The sequence below is a fragment of the Symsagittifera roscoffensis genome, chromosome 6 (assembly GCF_963678635.1).
Source record: "Symsagittifera roscoffensis chromosome 6, txSymRosc1.1, whole genome shotgun sequence".
Lineage (NCBI taxonomy): Eukaryota > Metazoa > Xenacoelomorpha > Acoela > Convolutidae > Symsagittifera > Symsagittifera roscoffensis.
Window position 1 is genome coordinate 49,479,248 of NC_087067.1, and position 18,396 is coordinate 49,497,643.

General features: G+C 36.4%; 1 protein-coding gene across 4 annotated transcripts in view; it reads left to right on the forward strand.

Annotated features, from left to right (window-relative positions):
- LOC134848479 (uncharacterized) overlaps positions 1-17,347 on the forward strand; it is a 35,983-nt gene extending 18,636 nt beyond the window's left edge. For 3 of the 4 annotated variants that reach the window (XM_063865946.1, XM_063865948.1, XM_063865947.1), the window contains 17 exons: positions 117-386; positions 1,452-1,589; positions 1,872-2,328; positions 2,580-2,836; positions 3,095-3,116; positions 3,712-3,896; positions 4,655-4,836; positions 6,325-6,579; positions 7,663-7,845; positions 8,212-8,391; positions 9,091-9,283; positions 9,958-10,092; positions 10,418-10,600; positions 13,561-13,692; positions 14,570-14,734; positions 15,099-15,248; positions 16,250-17,347. In XM_063865946.1, coding sequence (XP_063722016.1) covers positions 117-386; positions 1,452-1,589; positions 1,872-2,328; positions 2,580-2,836; positions 3,095-3,116; positions 3,712-3,896; positions 4,655-4,836; positions 6,325-6,579; positions 7,663-7,845; positions 8,212-8,391; positions 9,091-9,283; positions 9,958-10,092; positions 10,418-10,600; positions 13,561-13,692; positions 14,570-14,734; positions 15,099-15,248; positions 16,250-16,497 — 3,335 coding nt within the window. In that variant the 3' untranslated portion in view covers positions 16,498-17,347. The remainder of the gene's footprint in view (positions 1-116; positions 387-1,451; positions 1,590-1,871; positions 2,329-2,579; positions 2,837-3,094; positions 3,117-3,711; positions 3,897-4,654; positions 4,837-6,324; positions 6,580-7,662; positions 7,846-8,211; positions 8,392-9,090; positions 9,284-9,957; positions 10,093-10,417; positions 10,601-13,560; positions 13,693-14,569; positions 14,735-15,098; positions 15,249-16,249) is intronic. The other variant, XM_063865949.1, reaches the window with a different exon arrangement.
- The last annotated feature ends 1,049 nt before the right edge of the window (positions 17,348-18,396 follow it).

Sequence of the window (18,396 nt, forward strand, 5' to 3'; positions counted from 1 at the left end):
TATAACCATATGATTTGTTTTTCTTGGACTTCATCATGAAAAAAAGTAGTTTGGCTGTAACTAGGAACGATTATAAAAGTTATAATTTTTTTCCCACGTTTTTTTTGTTTCTTTAGTAAACGAAGGATTCTTCGATATTTACAAGAATTACGTGTTCGTGCGAGGAGTGGAATCCTTCGTGACCTGTATTCCCAGATCGAACACTAAAGTGCTGTTCAAAAAGGACGGAAAGGCAATTGACGTGTCGTATGATCAGGGTGGCAGTATGTTCCGAACCGATTACGGATTGTGGTTCAAAAGCATTTCCGAGAAGGATGCAGGAAAATACACGTGTTATCTTGAAGAAGACCCGTCTGTGGAGTACTCACAGACCATCAAGGTTATAGGTGAGTCCGCTAATAAAAACATGTAACTAAATTGAAAAAATATATTTTTTTAGTGATTGGTTATGAGAATGAGTTAGGACACATTGAACCATTTTAGGACTCATTGAACCATTTTCCGGAAATTGAGCATAAGTTTGAATTTAACTGGTTACGAAGTCTGATCTGAGTCGATCGATTTGTTTTTGTCATAGGTCGGCTTAGTTGCTCGGCCTGCGTGTTTAAGAAAAATGAACGTAGTGAGTACTCTTGTATAGGTCTTGCTGGTTTTTTTACAGGAAAGTCTTAAAAATTGTTCACGCTTTTGTTAAAATTTGATTTCGATTTTTTAATTTGACTTGTGATTTCTTTTTAAGTTCAGTTTATTTTTATTGTTTGAAGGAAGGCAAACTCCACTATCGAACAGCAAAATTTTAAAGGTCACGAAAAATGTGATCGACTTTTAATTTCGAAAATGGAAATTAATTATCAGATTCCCCCCCCCCCCCCCCCCCCGTAATGACCAATTGAGCTATCTCCCCCCCAGCAAAAACGAATAAACTCTACAAAAAGATAACAGCAAACGCAAGTAGATAGATGATGTGTTTAAAGCACGCAATCAATTGACCGAACGAAGTTTATCTTACATGAGTATCGAGAAAAATTTTGAAAAAAAAATCGAAATTTATGAAAAAAAAATGTTGTTTTTTTTTTGCAAAATTTTGTTTAGGCGACCATAGCCTCATCGAAGAAAGCAATTTACCAGGGTTGGTGCTCTAGACTTGTATCTGAATAGCAAAAACGGTTCTCCGCAGCACCTTAAACCTTAATTTTGTTCGCAAAAAGTTTTTGTCATTTTAAGAAAGAAAAAAGTCGCTTTTTATGCCTGTTTTATTGATTCTTTTTTCAATCTAAATGAAACTTTAGAGCTTTTTCATCGTAAATTTTGGCTTCCCACATTCGTTGGAAAATACGTTTTATGATTTCATGTCATTCAAACTATTTTCAAGTGTTTATAAACATGAGAATGGGGGGGGGGGGGGAGATTGCTCAATTGATTCCTATGTTCAAATAATTGTCTGTTTTCAGGGTCTCCCAAACTGGATTGTGACTTCGAAGTGTTCATTATCGAGGTACCCAAATCAAACCTGAATCAGAAATGCACAGTCAGCTCCAAATACCTAGAATTGAATAAACCTGTGCTGCAGTGGAACAACGCACCAATTGGTTTGTTTGTTTTTGCACAAAAACCAAAAAATATGTCTGATATACCTCTAATGATAAAATGTACAAATAAGTTACTAAGTTAAATATTTTAGAATTTGTTTGTATTTAAGTGTTCAATAGGTTTTTCATAGCGGAGGTAGCTATGTACAAGTTATCCAAGGGAGGTATTTATCCATTTTTTTGCTTCTTTTCTTTGGTCAGCTGTTTTCATATTAAATAATCAGTATGATACTGTTTATTATTATGAATGCGGCTTCCATGTTTAATTTTTTGTTAATACAGAAGAGGCGACAGATTTGTCTATCAAGTCTGTGATCAAAGAGAGTAGAAACGATTGGAACATTGACATTACCTCGGAGAGGCTGTCAGAAGGGAAGGACACCGGAGTGCTTAGAATAACAGCCAGTGCAGAGCCACAGACTAGGGAGCAAATCCTCAGGACTGTCGGCTTCACAAAAGACTTCGATAAGATCCATTTCCAGGATTACAGACTCCTCTCCTTTGAGAGCCGAAGAGAGGTGTCCATATCAGTTTTCACTCAGAAACTCAAGGTGAATCCGTTGCCTAATCAAAGGCTGGACGCATTGATGGGGGAGAAAGGCTTCATATTGAGGACTACTATCTTTGGATCTCCAGTGCCAGAAGTGACCTGGTACATAGATGGAATAGAAGTGGAGAAAGATGATCAGAAGTATAGCTTCTCCGTTCGATTTTCAGTCGTGTTCATGTTCACCTTCAGGTAAGTGCCAATGATTACGCCAGGACTTAGGTTTTTGTTTTTTTTTTGTTTGTGGCTTAATGAAGAACTTAAAACATGAAATGCTTTGGAAAGTTGCTCCGATTATAGCAAAAAATCTTAAGCCTTCTTTGAACAATTTTATACCTGATCAATTTTTGTCGGCTGATGATATCATGCATTACACGTACGAGGAGCAATAGAAGTACCTCCATGTTCGAAGGCTGTGTGTTTCTATGATCGGTTTCCTTTAGAGAGATTGAGTCAAACTATACTCTGAAGGCAGTTGGAAGACATCAAATTGAAGGCCAAGAGTACACAGCCGAGGACAACTTCAAAGTGATCGCCCACAAACCTCTTGAGTGGAAGGGTGATTTGAAGAACGAGTACAACACCTTCACAGGACAGGAGGCCAAGGCTATTTGTGCTGCCACGCAGAAAGCAGGCGCCAGAACTGCAAATATTGAATTCACTTGGCTGCTGGCTGAGGACGGAAGCTTCATCTTTGACGGTAGAACAAGACTTACAAACAATTTACACAACATTTTTGTTAATTTACAAAACAAGTTTCCCTTTAGTCTATGGGTAACTTTTTTTAAGACGTATAAAACGCGTTACCCGGAATAATATTAATTGATTGTAAGTAAATTAAGATATCTTTAATGTGTTTTAAAAGCAGAAATTTTTTTGACTTGCCCTAGAAAAATTGAGACTACTCGAATTTGAAAATAAGTTTTGACGAATAATGTGGCTGTTGTTACGACTATAGGCACTCAAGTGGCTGGAAGCAAAGATAAGATCACTCTTATTCCATTTCTGCATTAACAGTATTTCATCGTAATCCTGTATTCAAGTTAACCTGTAATCCTGTATTCATTTTAGATCTGTCCTTTTTAACCCAGCCCCACCAACCAGATGTTAGAATCTAACAATTTGAATCAACTGTTTGAATCATCTATCAATAGTAATGAATTTGTAATGATAAAAATATGCTTCTTATCGTTAATTGTGGACATAGAAATACTGCGAAAAATATGTTGCTGGTATGTTTGACAACAGACAGCTGAGTCTAATTAATTTTTCAAAATTTACTTTACGTCGATTGTGTAAACTTAGACATATTTTGTTTGTTATGCGGGCCCAAATTAGATGGTTAAGATGTTTTCAGAATTAGATTATAATACTCAAATGATTGAATGAATTAAATTACTGCGAAATAAAATATGAACTTTATTTTACACAAACAGAAGCTCACTTAACATTTTTGGCCGGATAACAAATAAGACCCAATTAGATTGTGCCTTCCAACTGACCTGGTTGCAAATGTAATCATCAAACGCAGTTTGAGTGTGAAGAAAAGTAGAAGTGACCCCATGTTGTATTTGCAGGTAATGAGGGCTACAAAATAGAGACAGGCGAGGTTGTGGAGAATGGGATCAGGTATGGCATCAGTACCCTAAAGTACATGACCTCAGAGGACAGCGAGAGGAAGTTCCTCTGCAACGCAACTCTTATCGCCAATGGAAACGAGCTGCAAACACTCAGCAGAGACGTATCTGTCGCATCCGGAAGTAAGCACAGTCTTTTTAAATGGTGGCTAAGCAGACAGGGACGTGTTACCGGACACAAACTAGTTTGGGAGAAAACCATTCTTAGGTGGCTACAATGAAGGCATAAAACCAAAGTATTCAAATTGGCAAAGGCTGTAAAAACGGATAGATTATAATCGCCAATGTCGAGATATATCTCTTTTTAGGAATTGGAAAAATAAGGTTCAACGAAATAACTGGTTTGTGTGCAGTAGCACAAGAATGATACCAGCCGAGTAATACGACAACTTGCATCAAAAGACAACCCGCAAAATACTCACCGCAGCAGTCTTGTCAACGTGTTGCGAGCTTGCCAACAGAGGGAAGGTTTTAATACGAAATTTAGAATCGGTTATCGCCGCGAAACGGCGAGCCCACTGGGGATCTTAAACCAAAATTATAAATTTTACAATTATTTTGAAAACTTGCCAGCTGTCGTTTTTCTTAAATTTTGCGAGTTGTAATTTGTTTTGTTTTGTCGCGGTAACCAGTCGATTCTCGTTGCATAAACAACATGAAAAATGATTTTAAAAATATAGTTTTTTTCGTGCAAAGGTACTTGATCATTTTCTGAAAGATAATTTTCAGTGTGAAGGTCTTTTCTCCTTTCCTCTCGCGTTTAGACGTGTAAACAATGTACTGTGCTTCAATATGTACAAGTTTTTTACTGGTTTAAAATTTCTTTAATTAAGGGCTTCAAAATAGTGAGTTTCACGTAGTTATTTTGTATTTCACTTCAGATAAACCGGGAACTCCGAAAGACCTGAGCCTAGATGGGGCTAGAAGGCGATTTGAGTACCAGAGTGAGAGAGTGTCGGGTGACTATGACGTCATGGATGTGATGGAGTACGCACAGGTGTTCCAAGAAACGAAGGCCAATGAGATCGAGTGGAAGATACTCGGAACTACCCAGCAAAGAGTGGTACGAGCAACGAGATTCTACAATTCAATCCATTTTATTTTATATATTAATTTTCTCAACAGGAACATGTTAAGTTCGTGTGGTTTTCTGTTTGTTATCAGGGAAAGTCTTAGAATCTGATCACTTTCAAGTTTGACTTTTTGAGGTTTTGTTTTTCAAGTTCAATTCAAATTAATTTGCTAAAAGGCAAATTAGAAGGCAAATTACGCTCTCCAATTACAAATGTGCAACTGGTGCGAAACGTGAATGGCTTCAGTTTCGAAACTGGATCTGTTAACGCTTGCGAAAAGCGCGCGTTATCAAAGCGGAATCTAAACTATTTTTCCAGGTAAACAATCTTTCTAAGTGAATAATTGCGGATGTGTACTTTATTAAGCGTCATTGAATGCAGTGAAGTTTCACTTATATAGGTAGGTCGTGTTGATTTTTTTTTCAGATGCCCTAAAATGTGCAGACGCATGTTCATACATAGTAGGGCACTTATGAATGCCACTATTCATATATGCATTTCGAATCGCGATCTGTTTATTTTATCAACTAAGTGTCCAGCGTAATTGAAATTTAGAAAGTCAATTATTTTTTCGGTCTCTTGGTGTTATTGTCAATTGCCGTTTGGGTTTGTTTTCGAATTCCACGGCATACTTGGCGGAGCAGCAGTTTTGTCTCTGCCCGGGTCAATAAAGGTACTGCGCTCGAATCCAGCCAGAACCTGTTTCTTTTTGCAAAAATTTTCGTGTGAAAGTTTTTTATGCTATCGTTTGTCTGCTTGTTTGTTGCCAATTTAGCTGTCACAGCGTTGACTTTTTTGTGAGTTATCCTTTTGACTGAACTAAAAGTTAGTTGGCTTCAATCAGTAATTTGTAAATTCACCATTCTTGATTTTGATTAATATCTTTTTAAGAATAATGAATGTAGTGAGGACTCTTATATTGATCTGATTTTTTTTAGGAAAGTCTTAAAATGTGCATAAAAGTCTAATAAGTACAGATGTGCATTCATACATATTGATGCATTTATGAATTTTCATATTCATTGGTGCCCGTTTAATGGTATTAATAGCTATACTGCTTTATAGAAAATTGACGATGAAAGGGTTAGCATGTTATTCTCTCCAACTTTTAACTTATGTTCCCTGTATTCTATAACGAAAATCTTCTGCTATGAACATTCTACTGGTTATACTCGTTGAGACACGACTTGCCCGTTTTCAAAATATTTAATAAATAAAGGGAAAAAGATACAAATGTCATTAGTTTGACAAAATATTTAAAAACAAGCTCTTAGAAATTTTTACTATTGAAAGATTAAATTGCTGTCTTATGATCAGCTATTGTTTTCTATGAGGTTGAAACAGAATTTAGTTTCCAGAATTTTAAGTATAATATGAAAGATTATCTTAATCATGGACAAAAATCGTTTCTCTTTGAAGAAATGAACATAGCATGTTTTGTCTCTTACATCTTGGATAATTGAGTGAACTATTAACAGGGTCGGGACGGATGGGTTGATGTCAAAATAAGTCTTTCGGAGCTGACTATGGACTACCAGGAAGAAGAGTGGTTCGAGTTCCCCCCAGGCAGCAAGTTCCTCTTCCGAGTCTACACGAAGAACAAGTTCGGCAAGAGTGACAACTCCAACCAGGTGGACTACGTGTCTGACGATGCACTACCAACTGCCAAGGTGGAGAATGTGGCTGTCAAGCCTGCAGATGATGATTCAGGCAAAGTGGTCGTCTCCTGGGATGTAAGAATTGCCTTTAAAGTGTCTCTACTCTTTTTACACTTGCGAAGCGAGTGTATTATTACGGACCTTCTTTTTTTCAACCTAAGTTGCAAACTTTTGGTGCTACTTTTGTATCACCTTTACAGATTTTTCATAGCATGTGCTTTGACATTCGACTAGTAATAAACTAACACAGTTGAACTCATCAAATGAACCGAAAAAAGGGATTTTTTTCAAACAAAACAATCATGAAAACTCAATTTCAGAAATTTTCTAACTCAATATATCTCGCATTTTTGAAATGCATTATTTATACATAATGTGGCTTTATGCTTTGCAATTTGTTACATGCAAAGTTAGTGTGGATGCCTTCAGTTTGTTATATTCCAAATTGAGTCTATTTGTATTTGGTACTACTGTTGCTGAATCGTATTGGCAATTTATTAGCATATGTAGCCGCTTTATTCGTGACGCTTTATTCGTGACCGTAGATTCGTATCCTAGGCGTAGCCGAGTTTTTGCCGATTCGAGGCTTATTTCTTCTTTTTCTTATTTCACTTGATAGAGCTGCTTTTTGGTCGCGTTCCCACTAGTGTAAAATTCGTTCAGGCTCAATTTTTTTTATTGCGGTTTGTTTGAATTTAAGCTCAGCTCATTTCCTATTTTTAAAGGAAAACAAACTCCACTATCGAACAGCAAAAGTGTAAAGGTCATAAACATATGATCGACTTCCAATTTAGAAAGTAGAATTTGATTTTCAGATTTCCCAGCGTAATAAAAATTTTACAGATTGATCCAGTTTTCTCAAGTTGGGTTCATTTTATCAAAAAAGTGCCAATAATAAATTGTTCTGGAAATTTAAAGAGCTTTAGAGTCATTTATTTTTTATTTGAAATTCGAAAGGTGATATTTTTTCTAAAAACTAGTTAATTTTTTTTGCGTTTATTACTTTTTCATTACTCTTTTTCAACTGTTGTTGTCTAAGTTTTTGTTTTGCTAGAACTTGTCGTAATAGGGCTGAATAGATATTCGGTTGCATAGACCAAAATTATATGATCTTTTTATGGTTATGTTATTAGTGTAAAGTTATTCGAATTGTTTCAGCCTTATCCGAGGGAGGACTTCGGGAGCTACGAGAAGGACGGATGCTGTATGCACGTGGAGATAGTGGCCACTTCGCCTGAGTTTCTGAAGAAAACAGAGACTCTAGACTGCGTGGACCCCTCAAAGACGGAAGTTGAGACCGGATGGGACGACATGGATCCCTACACCAAACACGAAGTCAAGGTAGGTGGCGTTGTATTTTACAGAACTTTCTGATGAATAGCTTTCATGTCCTCGATAAAATTCAAACAATAAGAATTCAAAAAGTAATTCAGATCTAGAATTAAAATCTTGAAGACAGAAAAATTTATAGGATTAAACATATGTTTTTAGCTTGCGCAAATCGAAGTAACGGGAATTTGACAACTTTTCATAAAATAGACAATTGTCCCGCGGACCAGGTTGTAAACAAAACGCTGAGGCATTTTATATATTTATTATTTTAAGTGCTTTCAAATTTTTGAAATTTAGAAAAATACTTATTATTATGTTCGTTCGTGAAGCATGATGATTGAATTAATATAAATTATAATTCTAGAATCTTTTTAGGTCTGGTTCTCAAATGATGCGGGTGAGACTGAACCTACTGAAGCAGAAGGGTACAACCACCAGACCCCTCCAGCTAAGCCTAAGTTGGCAGAGGCACAGGACGAGGACGCCAGGAGCATCACTGTCGACTTCGACGCCATGTCCGACGCAGACATCCACGGGAAGTTCGAGGAGTACGAAGTAAGTCCTTGTGATCGAGTTCGGCTAAGTTCCTTTCTTAGAAACTTGTGAGTCCGACATTTTTGTACTCTGCTCTAGAATGTCAAATGAATAGGGGTTTTCTTTTGTGACTTTTTGACCCAACAATTTTTAACAGGTGTTTAGGGTAATCAGTAGTGAGTCAGTTCCAGTTCGAGTTGCTGGACTGTATTTGTGTGATTTAAGTTTCGATGCAGCTAATGATGTGAATGAGAATGAGCATATTAAATTGAATTCTTTTTTCTCTTACCGATATGTAACAAAAATATTTTATACATCTATCTTGGACGCCAAGCTTAAAGCATATTGACGAGAACTGTTTTTCTGATATGCAAGTAGTTGCTGAGCGTTATTCAATCTAATAACTAATGATGACTTGAAGTGACTTCTTGATTTGCAGTGGAAAAAGGTTGATGTGTTCTATATTTTCTATATTCTGCAATGCTATGCCATGATGGATGATGATTTAAATCCGTTGACTCCTTCTTCCTGCAGCTTTGTTTTGAATTAACCTACTGTTCACCTATGCCACTGCTAATTGCCCATTGCAGCAAGCAGAGGATATGAAATAGAATACTTGGGTTCCAATTTGAAAGATTTTCTTGTATTCTCGCAAATCATTAAAAAAACAATTAACATTGTTCCATATATCTACTAAATGAAACTGTTTTTCTGTTGCAGTTGATCATCCGAGACGAAGCTGGGGAGATTGTTGGCAAGAAGAGTTCCACTGACCAGGGCACTCCTGGGGAGCAGTTGTCTCTGACTGTGGACGGACTCACCCCCTACAAGAAGTACACAGCAGAACTGGTAGTGAAGAACGAAGTGGCCTCCACTTCCACAGGGGAGATCCCGAGGCAGACTAAAGCAGCACGTATGTCATGTTCACATGCGCTATTATTGGGTTTTTGAATTCAATCAAGTCTTTAATATTATGGAGTGCCGATTTTTTTTTAAAATAAGATTAATAATAGTGCAATGACCATGGTGGTCATGAAAGACGTTAGTTCACACTTCGTACCAAAAACAAAGGGTAGAAAGTGCCAAGTTTTAATAAGAGTCGATGAACATATCGAATTCAATTTTCAGATTTCGCAGCGAAAGAAAAATTTTACTTGGTGATCCAGTTTTCTCAAATTGGGTTAGTTTTATCTAAAAGTGTCAATCATGAGTTGTTCTAGAAATTCAATGAGCTCTATAGGCGTCTTGGAAACTAGATTTTTTTTCATGGAAATTACATTTTTTCAAGAAAAAAGGCTGTATTTCTGTTTTCTGCGTTCATTGACTCTTTTCCAACAGTCTGTTGACTGTGTTCCAAAGTTGCATACGGAGCAGAGATTTCTGCTTCAATCTTCTAATTTTATCTAGGAAGTCTATTTTCTCCTCGTTGTTTTTGAAAAATTCACTACTCACAGTCAATAAGTTCCTGCAAGTCGTGAGATCAACAGTAGCATTGCTTTTAGTTAAAAATTGCTTTTCATAGGAAGTGTGCTGTCATCTTAACTATTATAGCCATATTCACTATGTATGTGAAATTTTTTTGTTCAGCACCTGACGCAATTGACCCCGATTCCGTCAGGGTTCAAGTGCATCCCGAAGGAGTGGTCATATTCTGGAAGAAACCGGAAGACATGAACGGGGATTTCGACAACTACCTCCTCAAATTCAACGACAAACTGCCTGGTAAACTAATTGATCTCATTGATAGCAATGTTTAGGGGTAAAAATGACTTAAACTAGGAGCTATGCGTACATTATTAACGTTGTATTCGTTTGAAACAGCAAGAAAACTGTCATTAAACTCGAACGCGAAAGACGTGGCCTAGAGAAATCTGATAGTTTGTCTTGGATCATTAATGTTAAGCATAGGGTAAAAAAGTAGATAAAGTCAGAACTCCGAAGAGAAGAAATACCAATGGAGGTACTCTTAAATTTTAAACCAATAGAGGAAGCATAGAAATATATCTGTTATCAATTGAGAGAACTTGAGTTTTATTTGTGTATTCAGGTGGTGGAGATCAGACAACGAAGGAGACGGAGTTCGACGCCACTTCTATCTTCTTCCCCGACGGAATTGACAAGGACCCAGTGGCCGAGACAGACTACCCGTTCGAACTGTTCACAAAGAACCATGAGTACACCAGCGACCCCACGCCTTCCCAAGTCCCCTTCAAGCTACCCGTAGATACTCGTAAGTTGAATTTTTTGTTTTAAACTCCATTTTTTATGAACTCAATTGGAACCAATGCAGAATATAAACTTAATGGATCTTGCTTACTTCTCATCAATAATATATTTCACTTGACGCGAGTTTTTACACTTGCGAGCGTAGTTATTACACTAGCCAGCGTAGTTAATATTTTGCAACAAAAGAACTTACTTGCAACAAAACAACCCAATTTGTCTTTTAGCAAATCGTAAAAAAACTCCCTGTTAACTGTAATGTTGTTATATTGTACGGTAGTGGGATTTGGGTTACGAGGGGAAGAAACTGTATTAGTTAATTTAATTGATCAATCTAATCATGTGCTCTCAAAGTGAGACTAAACGAAGAGAGTGAGCGTTCAATTGTTAAACGTTTACACAAGTAAAGCTTGTGTGATATAACGAACCCTCTTTTTTTCCAACCTAAGTCGCAAATATTAGTGCTCTTTTTGAAAGTGCTCTTTTATTACAGTATATGCATAAGATCAATAACCAAAGTACAGCCAAGATCAATTAAGTACAGCCAACAGCCAATGCTAAGGATATTAACGCATACTATTATATTACCAATAGCACTAGCTTTAAGTCATCATGGATCTGTAGCGTAGAGGTAGGAAAGGAGACCAGCAGCAAAATAAGAGGGTTCGAACCTTGGCAGGGTCAGATGTTTTTGATGAAATTTTTTGTATACTAGTTAAAATGCGTCCGCTCTTTAAATTGAGGCATGTAAGTTGGTAAGTTTCTTTTTTTTTCAAATTGACTGGTACTGCTAATGCGTCATAATTGGCTTGCGTCACTTAGCAATTATGTAGACTCATAATTGGCGTGCGTCACTTATGAAATTTTTTAGACTCAAAGTTTTCCGCATTCAGTTTTTCCCAGTGGCGTTATCGGTCATATTCTGTGTATTAATTGTTGTGAATTATCATTTATTTAGATCGTATGTTTTTTTAAATACGGTTATGTCGTAATCATACCAGTTCATTTTTTTGCCACCTAAGCTACATATTTTTAATTTGCATAGACAGAACCGTTGGAAATTGCATAGCATCTGTTTTTTGTGGCTAGTGTTTGGTGCCTAATAAGCGTCCGTGGCTGAGTGGTTGGTGTTTGAGACTCTAAATCTCTAGGTCGCAGGTTCGAATCTCAGACGTAGACAGTTTTTTATAGTAATTCGAGGCTTATTTCTTATTTTTCTTATTGAAATTTATAAAGCTGCTTTTTGTCGTGCTCTCGCAAGTGTTTGCCAAGCGAAGCTTCGCCTCTGTGTGAAAAAACGTAGACAATAGAACAGTAGCATAGCTTCGAAAAATGTATGATGCTTGACCGAAACCGGCTATAATTTTTTGCAAATTGTGAAAAGTCGTCCGCCTAACATATTAAAAACTATCCTAATAGGTGTTTTATCCAGTTTTTTAACTGCTGCCTGGTATTAGCTTCCTTGCTGCCTAGTATTCAGTATTAGAGATTTTTTTTCAGACGTATTTTGTACGATCTTTGTTAAACTCTTTTGTCGGTTTTTTAACCTGTGTTTGCAAAATGCACTTTCGTCTCTGTCTGGATTGGGGTAACTTTTCTCAAAAAGTGTCATTCAAAAAAGATTTTTGAAGTTCGAAGAGCTTTAATGCGATGTGTTAATGAATGTAGTGAAGGCATCTATGTAGGTCGTGCTGAGTTTTGTTTCTTTTTGTTTTCAGGATAGTCTTTAAATTTGCTCACGCTGAAATAAGATATTTTTTTCGGTGTTTTACATTCAATCGCTGAGAGGAAGGCAAATAGTGCTCTCAAATTACGAAAGGAAAATGGCGTGAAGAAACGTGAATAATTTTTAGTTTCAAAAGTGAACTTCATCTCAAATTGTGTCAAGTTTTTTGAAAATATTGCGAGTCATGAAAGATTCTTTGAATTCAAAGAGCTTTCACGCGAATTAGTTTTAAAGAAGTGTTTACAATTAAGACAAATGATTTTTTGTTTTTTTTTCATTGACTTTTTAAAGAATTGATGAAAGTAGTTCAGACTCTTTTACAGGTCTCGATAATTTTTTGTTCAGGAAAAGTCATAAAGTTGTTCAGGCTCAAATTTATTTTTTAGCGATTTCACTTTTGATTTCTTTTCAAGTTCACTTCATTCCCTTGTTAAAATTTGTTTGTTGTACTTGTGGCATTTATTTATCGAATTTCCCAGTGAACTAAAAGTTTTACCTATTGATCCAGTTTTCTCAAATTAGGTTAATTTTATCAAAAAACCCAAACGTAAATTGTTCTAAAATTTTAAAAAGATTGAAGGCCATCTTTTTTGTAAGAGCTTTTTTCTTGGAAATTTGAAAGTTGCAGTTTTTTCTGTTTATTTGCGTTCATTGTCTCTTTTCCAAGTGTCTGTTGGCTATGTTCCAACTGTCTGTTATCAGAGGTGTTCAACGTAAAGCTGACAGTTTTTAAGAGTCAATGAACGTAGTGAAGACACTTATATAGGTAGTTATTATATTGTACTGGAAAAATTTTAAAATCTATATATATATATGTGTATTATGTATATATGTATCTTTCAAAAAAAATTGGTTATGAGCTTTGACAAGTTAAACAATTATTGATTATTTTCCTTTCCTGAGTATTGTTTCATCACCCCGATAGATTCAATCGAGGATTTGTTTTTATGTCTGCAAAATTTCAAAAGTTTTATAGGTTTCATTGAGCTCGCTTGAACCGCATGCTTGAATTCGATATACAAGTGCCGGTAAAACCTTAAATTCCGTTGTAGTGGAGCTTAGAATCTTGGCGCAATAGTGTGCTCAGTTTGAACCAAGCTTGGCGTCGTGATATTGGCTATTTTCGTGCGATCTCTCAATTGCTTTTTTGAGAATCGGTGAAATCATTAGAGGTCAATAAATGAGAAGAAAAAACAGTCATTTGCGGAGAGTGATGTTGGATTAAACGATTTTTTTTTCAGCTCCTGGCAACCCGCAGCCTCCAAAGGAGTTGGTCTGTGGCTTTCTGGACCCCACTCGTCTGTCGGCCAAGTGGACCTACGAGCAGTTCGGAGACTACGCATCCACTCATTCCGTTATCTACAAAGTGCACAGTACGATAGTTATGATCCTTATTCTAGTTGCTTACATGTAGATGTTTTGAATGCACAATTAACCATTGAAATTGCGGGACAAAACTAATAGTTTTTGGAGTCAAATCAAAACAATTAGATTCAGACATGAGTGTTCAAAATGTTCTATTATTTAAGAGTCGATGAACGTAGTTCAGATTCTTATAAAGGTTGTGATGATTTTTTTCTACTTTTTTTCAGGAAAAGTTAAGGATTGAATTTATTGGACTTTTTGATTTTGACTTTTGATTTTTTAGCGAAATGAAAATTTTACATATTGATCCAGTTTTCTCACATTGGGTAAATAGATCTACTTGGCAAAATCACCTATGGTAATTACTAAAGAATTTCCGCCCCTATATAGCGCTGATTTAAATTATCCGGACAAAATGAACAAAACTTGAAACTTAAACGCCTTTTTTTCAACTTGTGCTGAGATTAGACAAACAATGATGAGTACCAAAGTTGCTTACAATTTACCAAAATAACCATTTTTGCGAATGTCGGCGCTAAAGGTTTCCCCAAAAATGGTAATTTTGGCTTCTTTAGTCAATCAAAAAATTTACGCTATCTATTTTTTCTTCGAAAGTTATTTTCCTTCGAAGGTATTTTTTGTTTACTTGCGTTCATTGGCTCTTTTCCAACTATCTGTTGGCTATCTTTTTTATAGCAAGAGTTCCGATAAGCTATTTTTCCAGCGTGATCGCATTTTTAAATTGTCAAGTTGTCGCCGCTGAACGTACTTTGTGCATTCAATTCGGAAAAGTTTGGCCTGTTAGTTCCTTTGCTATGAGAACATTAATTGTTTTTAACACTTTCTCTCAAGCTATGCCTACACTTTTCTCCTATGAACTTGTAGATACTGAGGCAGAGTACAATGAGTCATGCAAGGGTCTGAAGGTGACTGATGAGCAGGAGTGCTTCCCTGGAGTGGAGAGAAAGCCATATGTGTACATGGTCAAGTTGTTAGCCAGAAACAAGTACGGGTCGGCTGCCTCACAGAGCGAACTGTGCAAGGCCAACTGTAAGTTTTTTCAGACATGATTTGTAAAATTCAAGCGATAGAAAGAACTTTTTTTATATAAAAAAAAGATAAACATCCGGTTTTTTTCTCTACCTAAGCCCGCGTCCTCTCCCTATTACACCTACTTCATAACCCATGCCTAAATGCAAAGCTTTGGCTCGGGATCAAGTAAAAATTAATTGGTAAAAGGTCATTTGTCCGTTCTTTATCTTTGAAGGGATTTTATTTAGTCTGGAACAAAAAATACTTGTGGTCTTTAAGCTTGAATAATTTGATGCAAGTTTTGGTAAAAATTGATTTTCGAGGGCTGTAACATGTTTTGAAAAACAAAGCCATCTTTCGAACGTTGAGCGTTCTTTTGTAGTCACCGCGATGGCGGCCCTGGAAGGAGGGGATGGAGTGCTGGCTGCAGGCGCTGGACTCATCTTTGCTCTTTTGCTTCTCCTCCTCCTGCTCATTCTCTTAGTGATCATTGGCATCTACTACGCCAAGAACAGAAGCCACAACTACAGAGGTATCTTTAATTGATTTATACGCAGTGTTGTGCACGAGAATTTTGTCACGAGGGAGGGTGATGATTTTGAAAAAATCTGTTTCGAAATTTAAGAGCTCAGCAGAAACCCCCAAATGACCAACCATATTGGCAAAATTGATTTTTTGGAATGAAAAATGCAGTTTTGCGGATTTTTGAAAAATTTATATGCATTGGCGTCGTCTAAGGCGTCTTCAGAAAATTTTTGGGTTTGGTCGGCCAGGATGACCTGCGTAAATTAGTAAAAATGCTAGAAGACTTTGGCAACCAGAACTGATGTAGAGAGTTGGTAGGTCTCCCCTCTTCCGACTACTACGTGTGTGCAACGTGTGTGTTTATTTAACTCATTAATTAGAACTTTGGGTGGTAATCGTTGTAGTTCTTTAAAAACATGAAGTATTTCATTTTTTGTTGCACTTGGCATTTGAAGTTATATTGCAATTCAGAGTTTCCTTATTTTAGATAGTTTCAATCGAAAGAAACCATTCGTCACTATGTGATCATTTTCATTTGAATCTGTTGAGACTAATTGAATAGGAATCTGTTTTGATCTTTTCTGTTTTGTTATCTGTCTGAGCCAAGTTTGAAGCTCATAAATTACCATATCAAGATTTTAATGAGGATTTGTTAATTTACATTGTAAGTTAAATCAGACGCCATTTTGATAGGCCACAATTTCATTTTCAAAATTTTTTTAATAATGTTTTCCTTATTTTCAAGTATAAATTTGTACAGGATCCTTGGGTGAATATCATTTTTTTTTTGCATTTGAGCTGGTTTATTACAGATATGAAGAGTTGAGAGCGAATTTGAGATTTCCATCCAAATTTCTTTCTTTAAAAAACACCACCCGATCAAAACAAAGGGCCAATTACATATGTACTGATCCCATTTTTGTATTCTTTTAAGCGTTCCTAGTTTGTATTCTAAAACTAATTTCAAATTTTGTAGAGCGAGTTTTTGAGTGAGTTGGTGTGTTGTAGTGCAAAGGAATGAGAGTCGCTTTAAGCCGAAGGACATCGAGTTCCTGCCGAGGAAAGACGAGACTAACATGTTCAACGAGTATGTTCCGGACGAGACAAAACTGCCCTTCATATCTCCACACAAACGCACTGGCCCCCTAGACCTAGACGATGACTCATTCAACGACCCATTCGGAGGGGACGATGACCTTGACGGATACAACGAGGATGGTTCTTTCATTGGTGCATACACAAATGATGCAGTGTAGAGGAACAATTATGCATAATCTGTTCTGCCAGGATTACGATGATGATGACTACAACAAGAAATATGAATGGCAATTTCGGAAAAACTAATGACTATTAGGCAGAAAGAGGCACATGCTAGTATTTCTTATAACGTATACCTGGCTAATTTTGAAAAGTCACTGCAAATGTCATGTGATTCACCGACTTGCAATGGATCATCTTTTTATTAATAGTTTGGAAGCTGAATGTTGTATTATTTGCAGTCTACTTTTCACCCTAGTTCCGTCCTCAATTTTACTCGAATATGTAACTCTCCGATCCCTTAGAAGACTCGAAGAAAAAGTTTTGATAAGAAACCAAAACAGCTTAAATGATGTAAACTTCGTTTCGTATAACAGTATACAACTCCTCTGAAATTTTGGATTCAAGTATTGATAAGCTCCTTCTTTATCTCGAAACTCAGAACCAATTAGTTGCTATGCAAATGCTACTACTCCCAGTTTTGATAAAATTCAGTCCCTAATTATTTTCTATTTATCCATTTGAACTATCGAATCAGAACTAGTTTGCACCATCAAATTTTTTTTATATAAGTTAGAAAGCATTACTTCTCCTTACACTGGTGTTGGTTCATTTTCATGTTTAACAACTGTTCGCCTATCTTTTGTTTCGGGTACATGCAGTTGTTAAATAAAATTTAAATCTTTCCTTTGTTACGCTAAATATCATTTATAATGGCTCTTTCATCTTTTATTTATGTAGAAATTTGATTGAAAGCTTCTCGAATGGTCTTTTCTTATGATAAATTTGCTATGTAAAGTGCTTGATATTTTTATACGTGTTCAAAATGAAATGTTAATTTACGCTTTGAAAAAAATTGAAGCAGCAAATTACCGCATGAGCAATCAATTCTCTGCTCTTGAATGCAAGCTGTGAACATAAGGGGAAGCAGAAAAGGATAGAAGTGTTTTTCAGCATTCGAGCTTGTCACGATTGCCAATGTAGTTGACTCTGCTGTCATTGGTTCAGCGTTTATTGGTTTTACCAAAATCTACGAAGCAGTAGCGTGCCTGGGGGAGGGGGAGCGACCGGCCCCCTCCTTTCCCCTCAATTCTGTTTTCCAACGAGTCACTCCTTTGGTATAACTTTACGACATCCATGTATGGCTGACCAACCTTAAATTTCTAAAAGCGCCTTTGGCGCCAATAAAACTAATTTTACAAAAATTATTTCAAAACGCCTTTTTTGCCTGCGGTACAAAACATTTGGCTAAACACAAGTGCTTCGGGAGGGCTCGGAAAATCAATTTTGTCGACCAAAAAAAAGGTCGACAAAACTTTCGAAAGTGTTTTGATAATCCGCCCCACTCGAAACGAGAAAATCGTAGATCCGCCCCTGCTACGAAGGAAATGATATTGCGGTACAAGCATAATACGATAGCCACTTTCTCCCAACACGTTAATAAGTTTTAAAATTGAGCTGGTTTACTAGGACGTAGGTTCGATTCTGGCGGTGTGCGGCAGTAAGGAGACAGATAGGTAAGCAGACAGGTCAGTAAGCAGAAAGACTTGAGAATACTCAATTCTGATTGGCTGAAAAAGGATTTGAATTATTTACTGGAAACTGGTCAGAAAATTCTTTCAAATTAAATATATTCAGTTGTCAGTTGAGATAACGTTATGAAAAACTAAGTAGTTCATAATTGTCCGGGGAATAATATGGGGGTTTTTGGTTTTAGAAATTGAAATTTTTGTCCACCCGGTTATCTTAACTGCTCTAAAAAATGGCAATTACAAACGATTGAGATAGCGTTAAGGTGATATATACTTTTCTGAACATCAATTATTACTCTTTTAGTGTAAAATTAAATTGTTTCCTTAGATTAATTGTTGCTTTAGCAGTTGTTTTGTTTGTTGGCT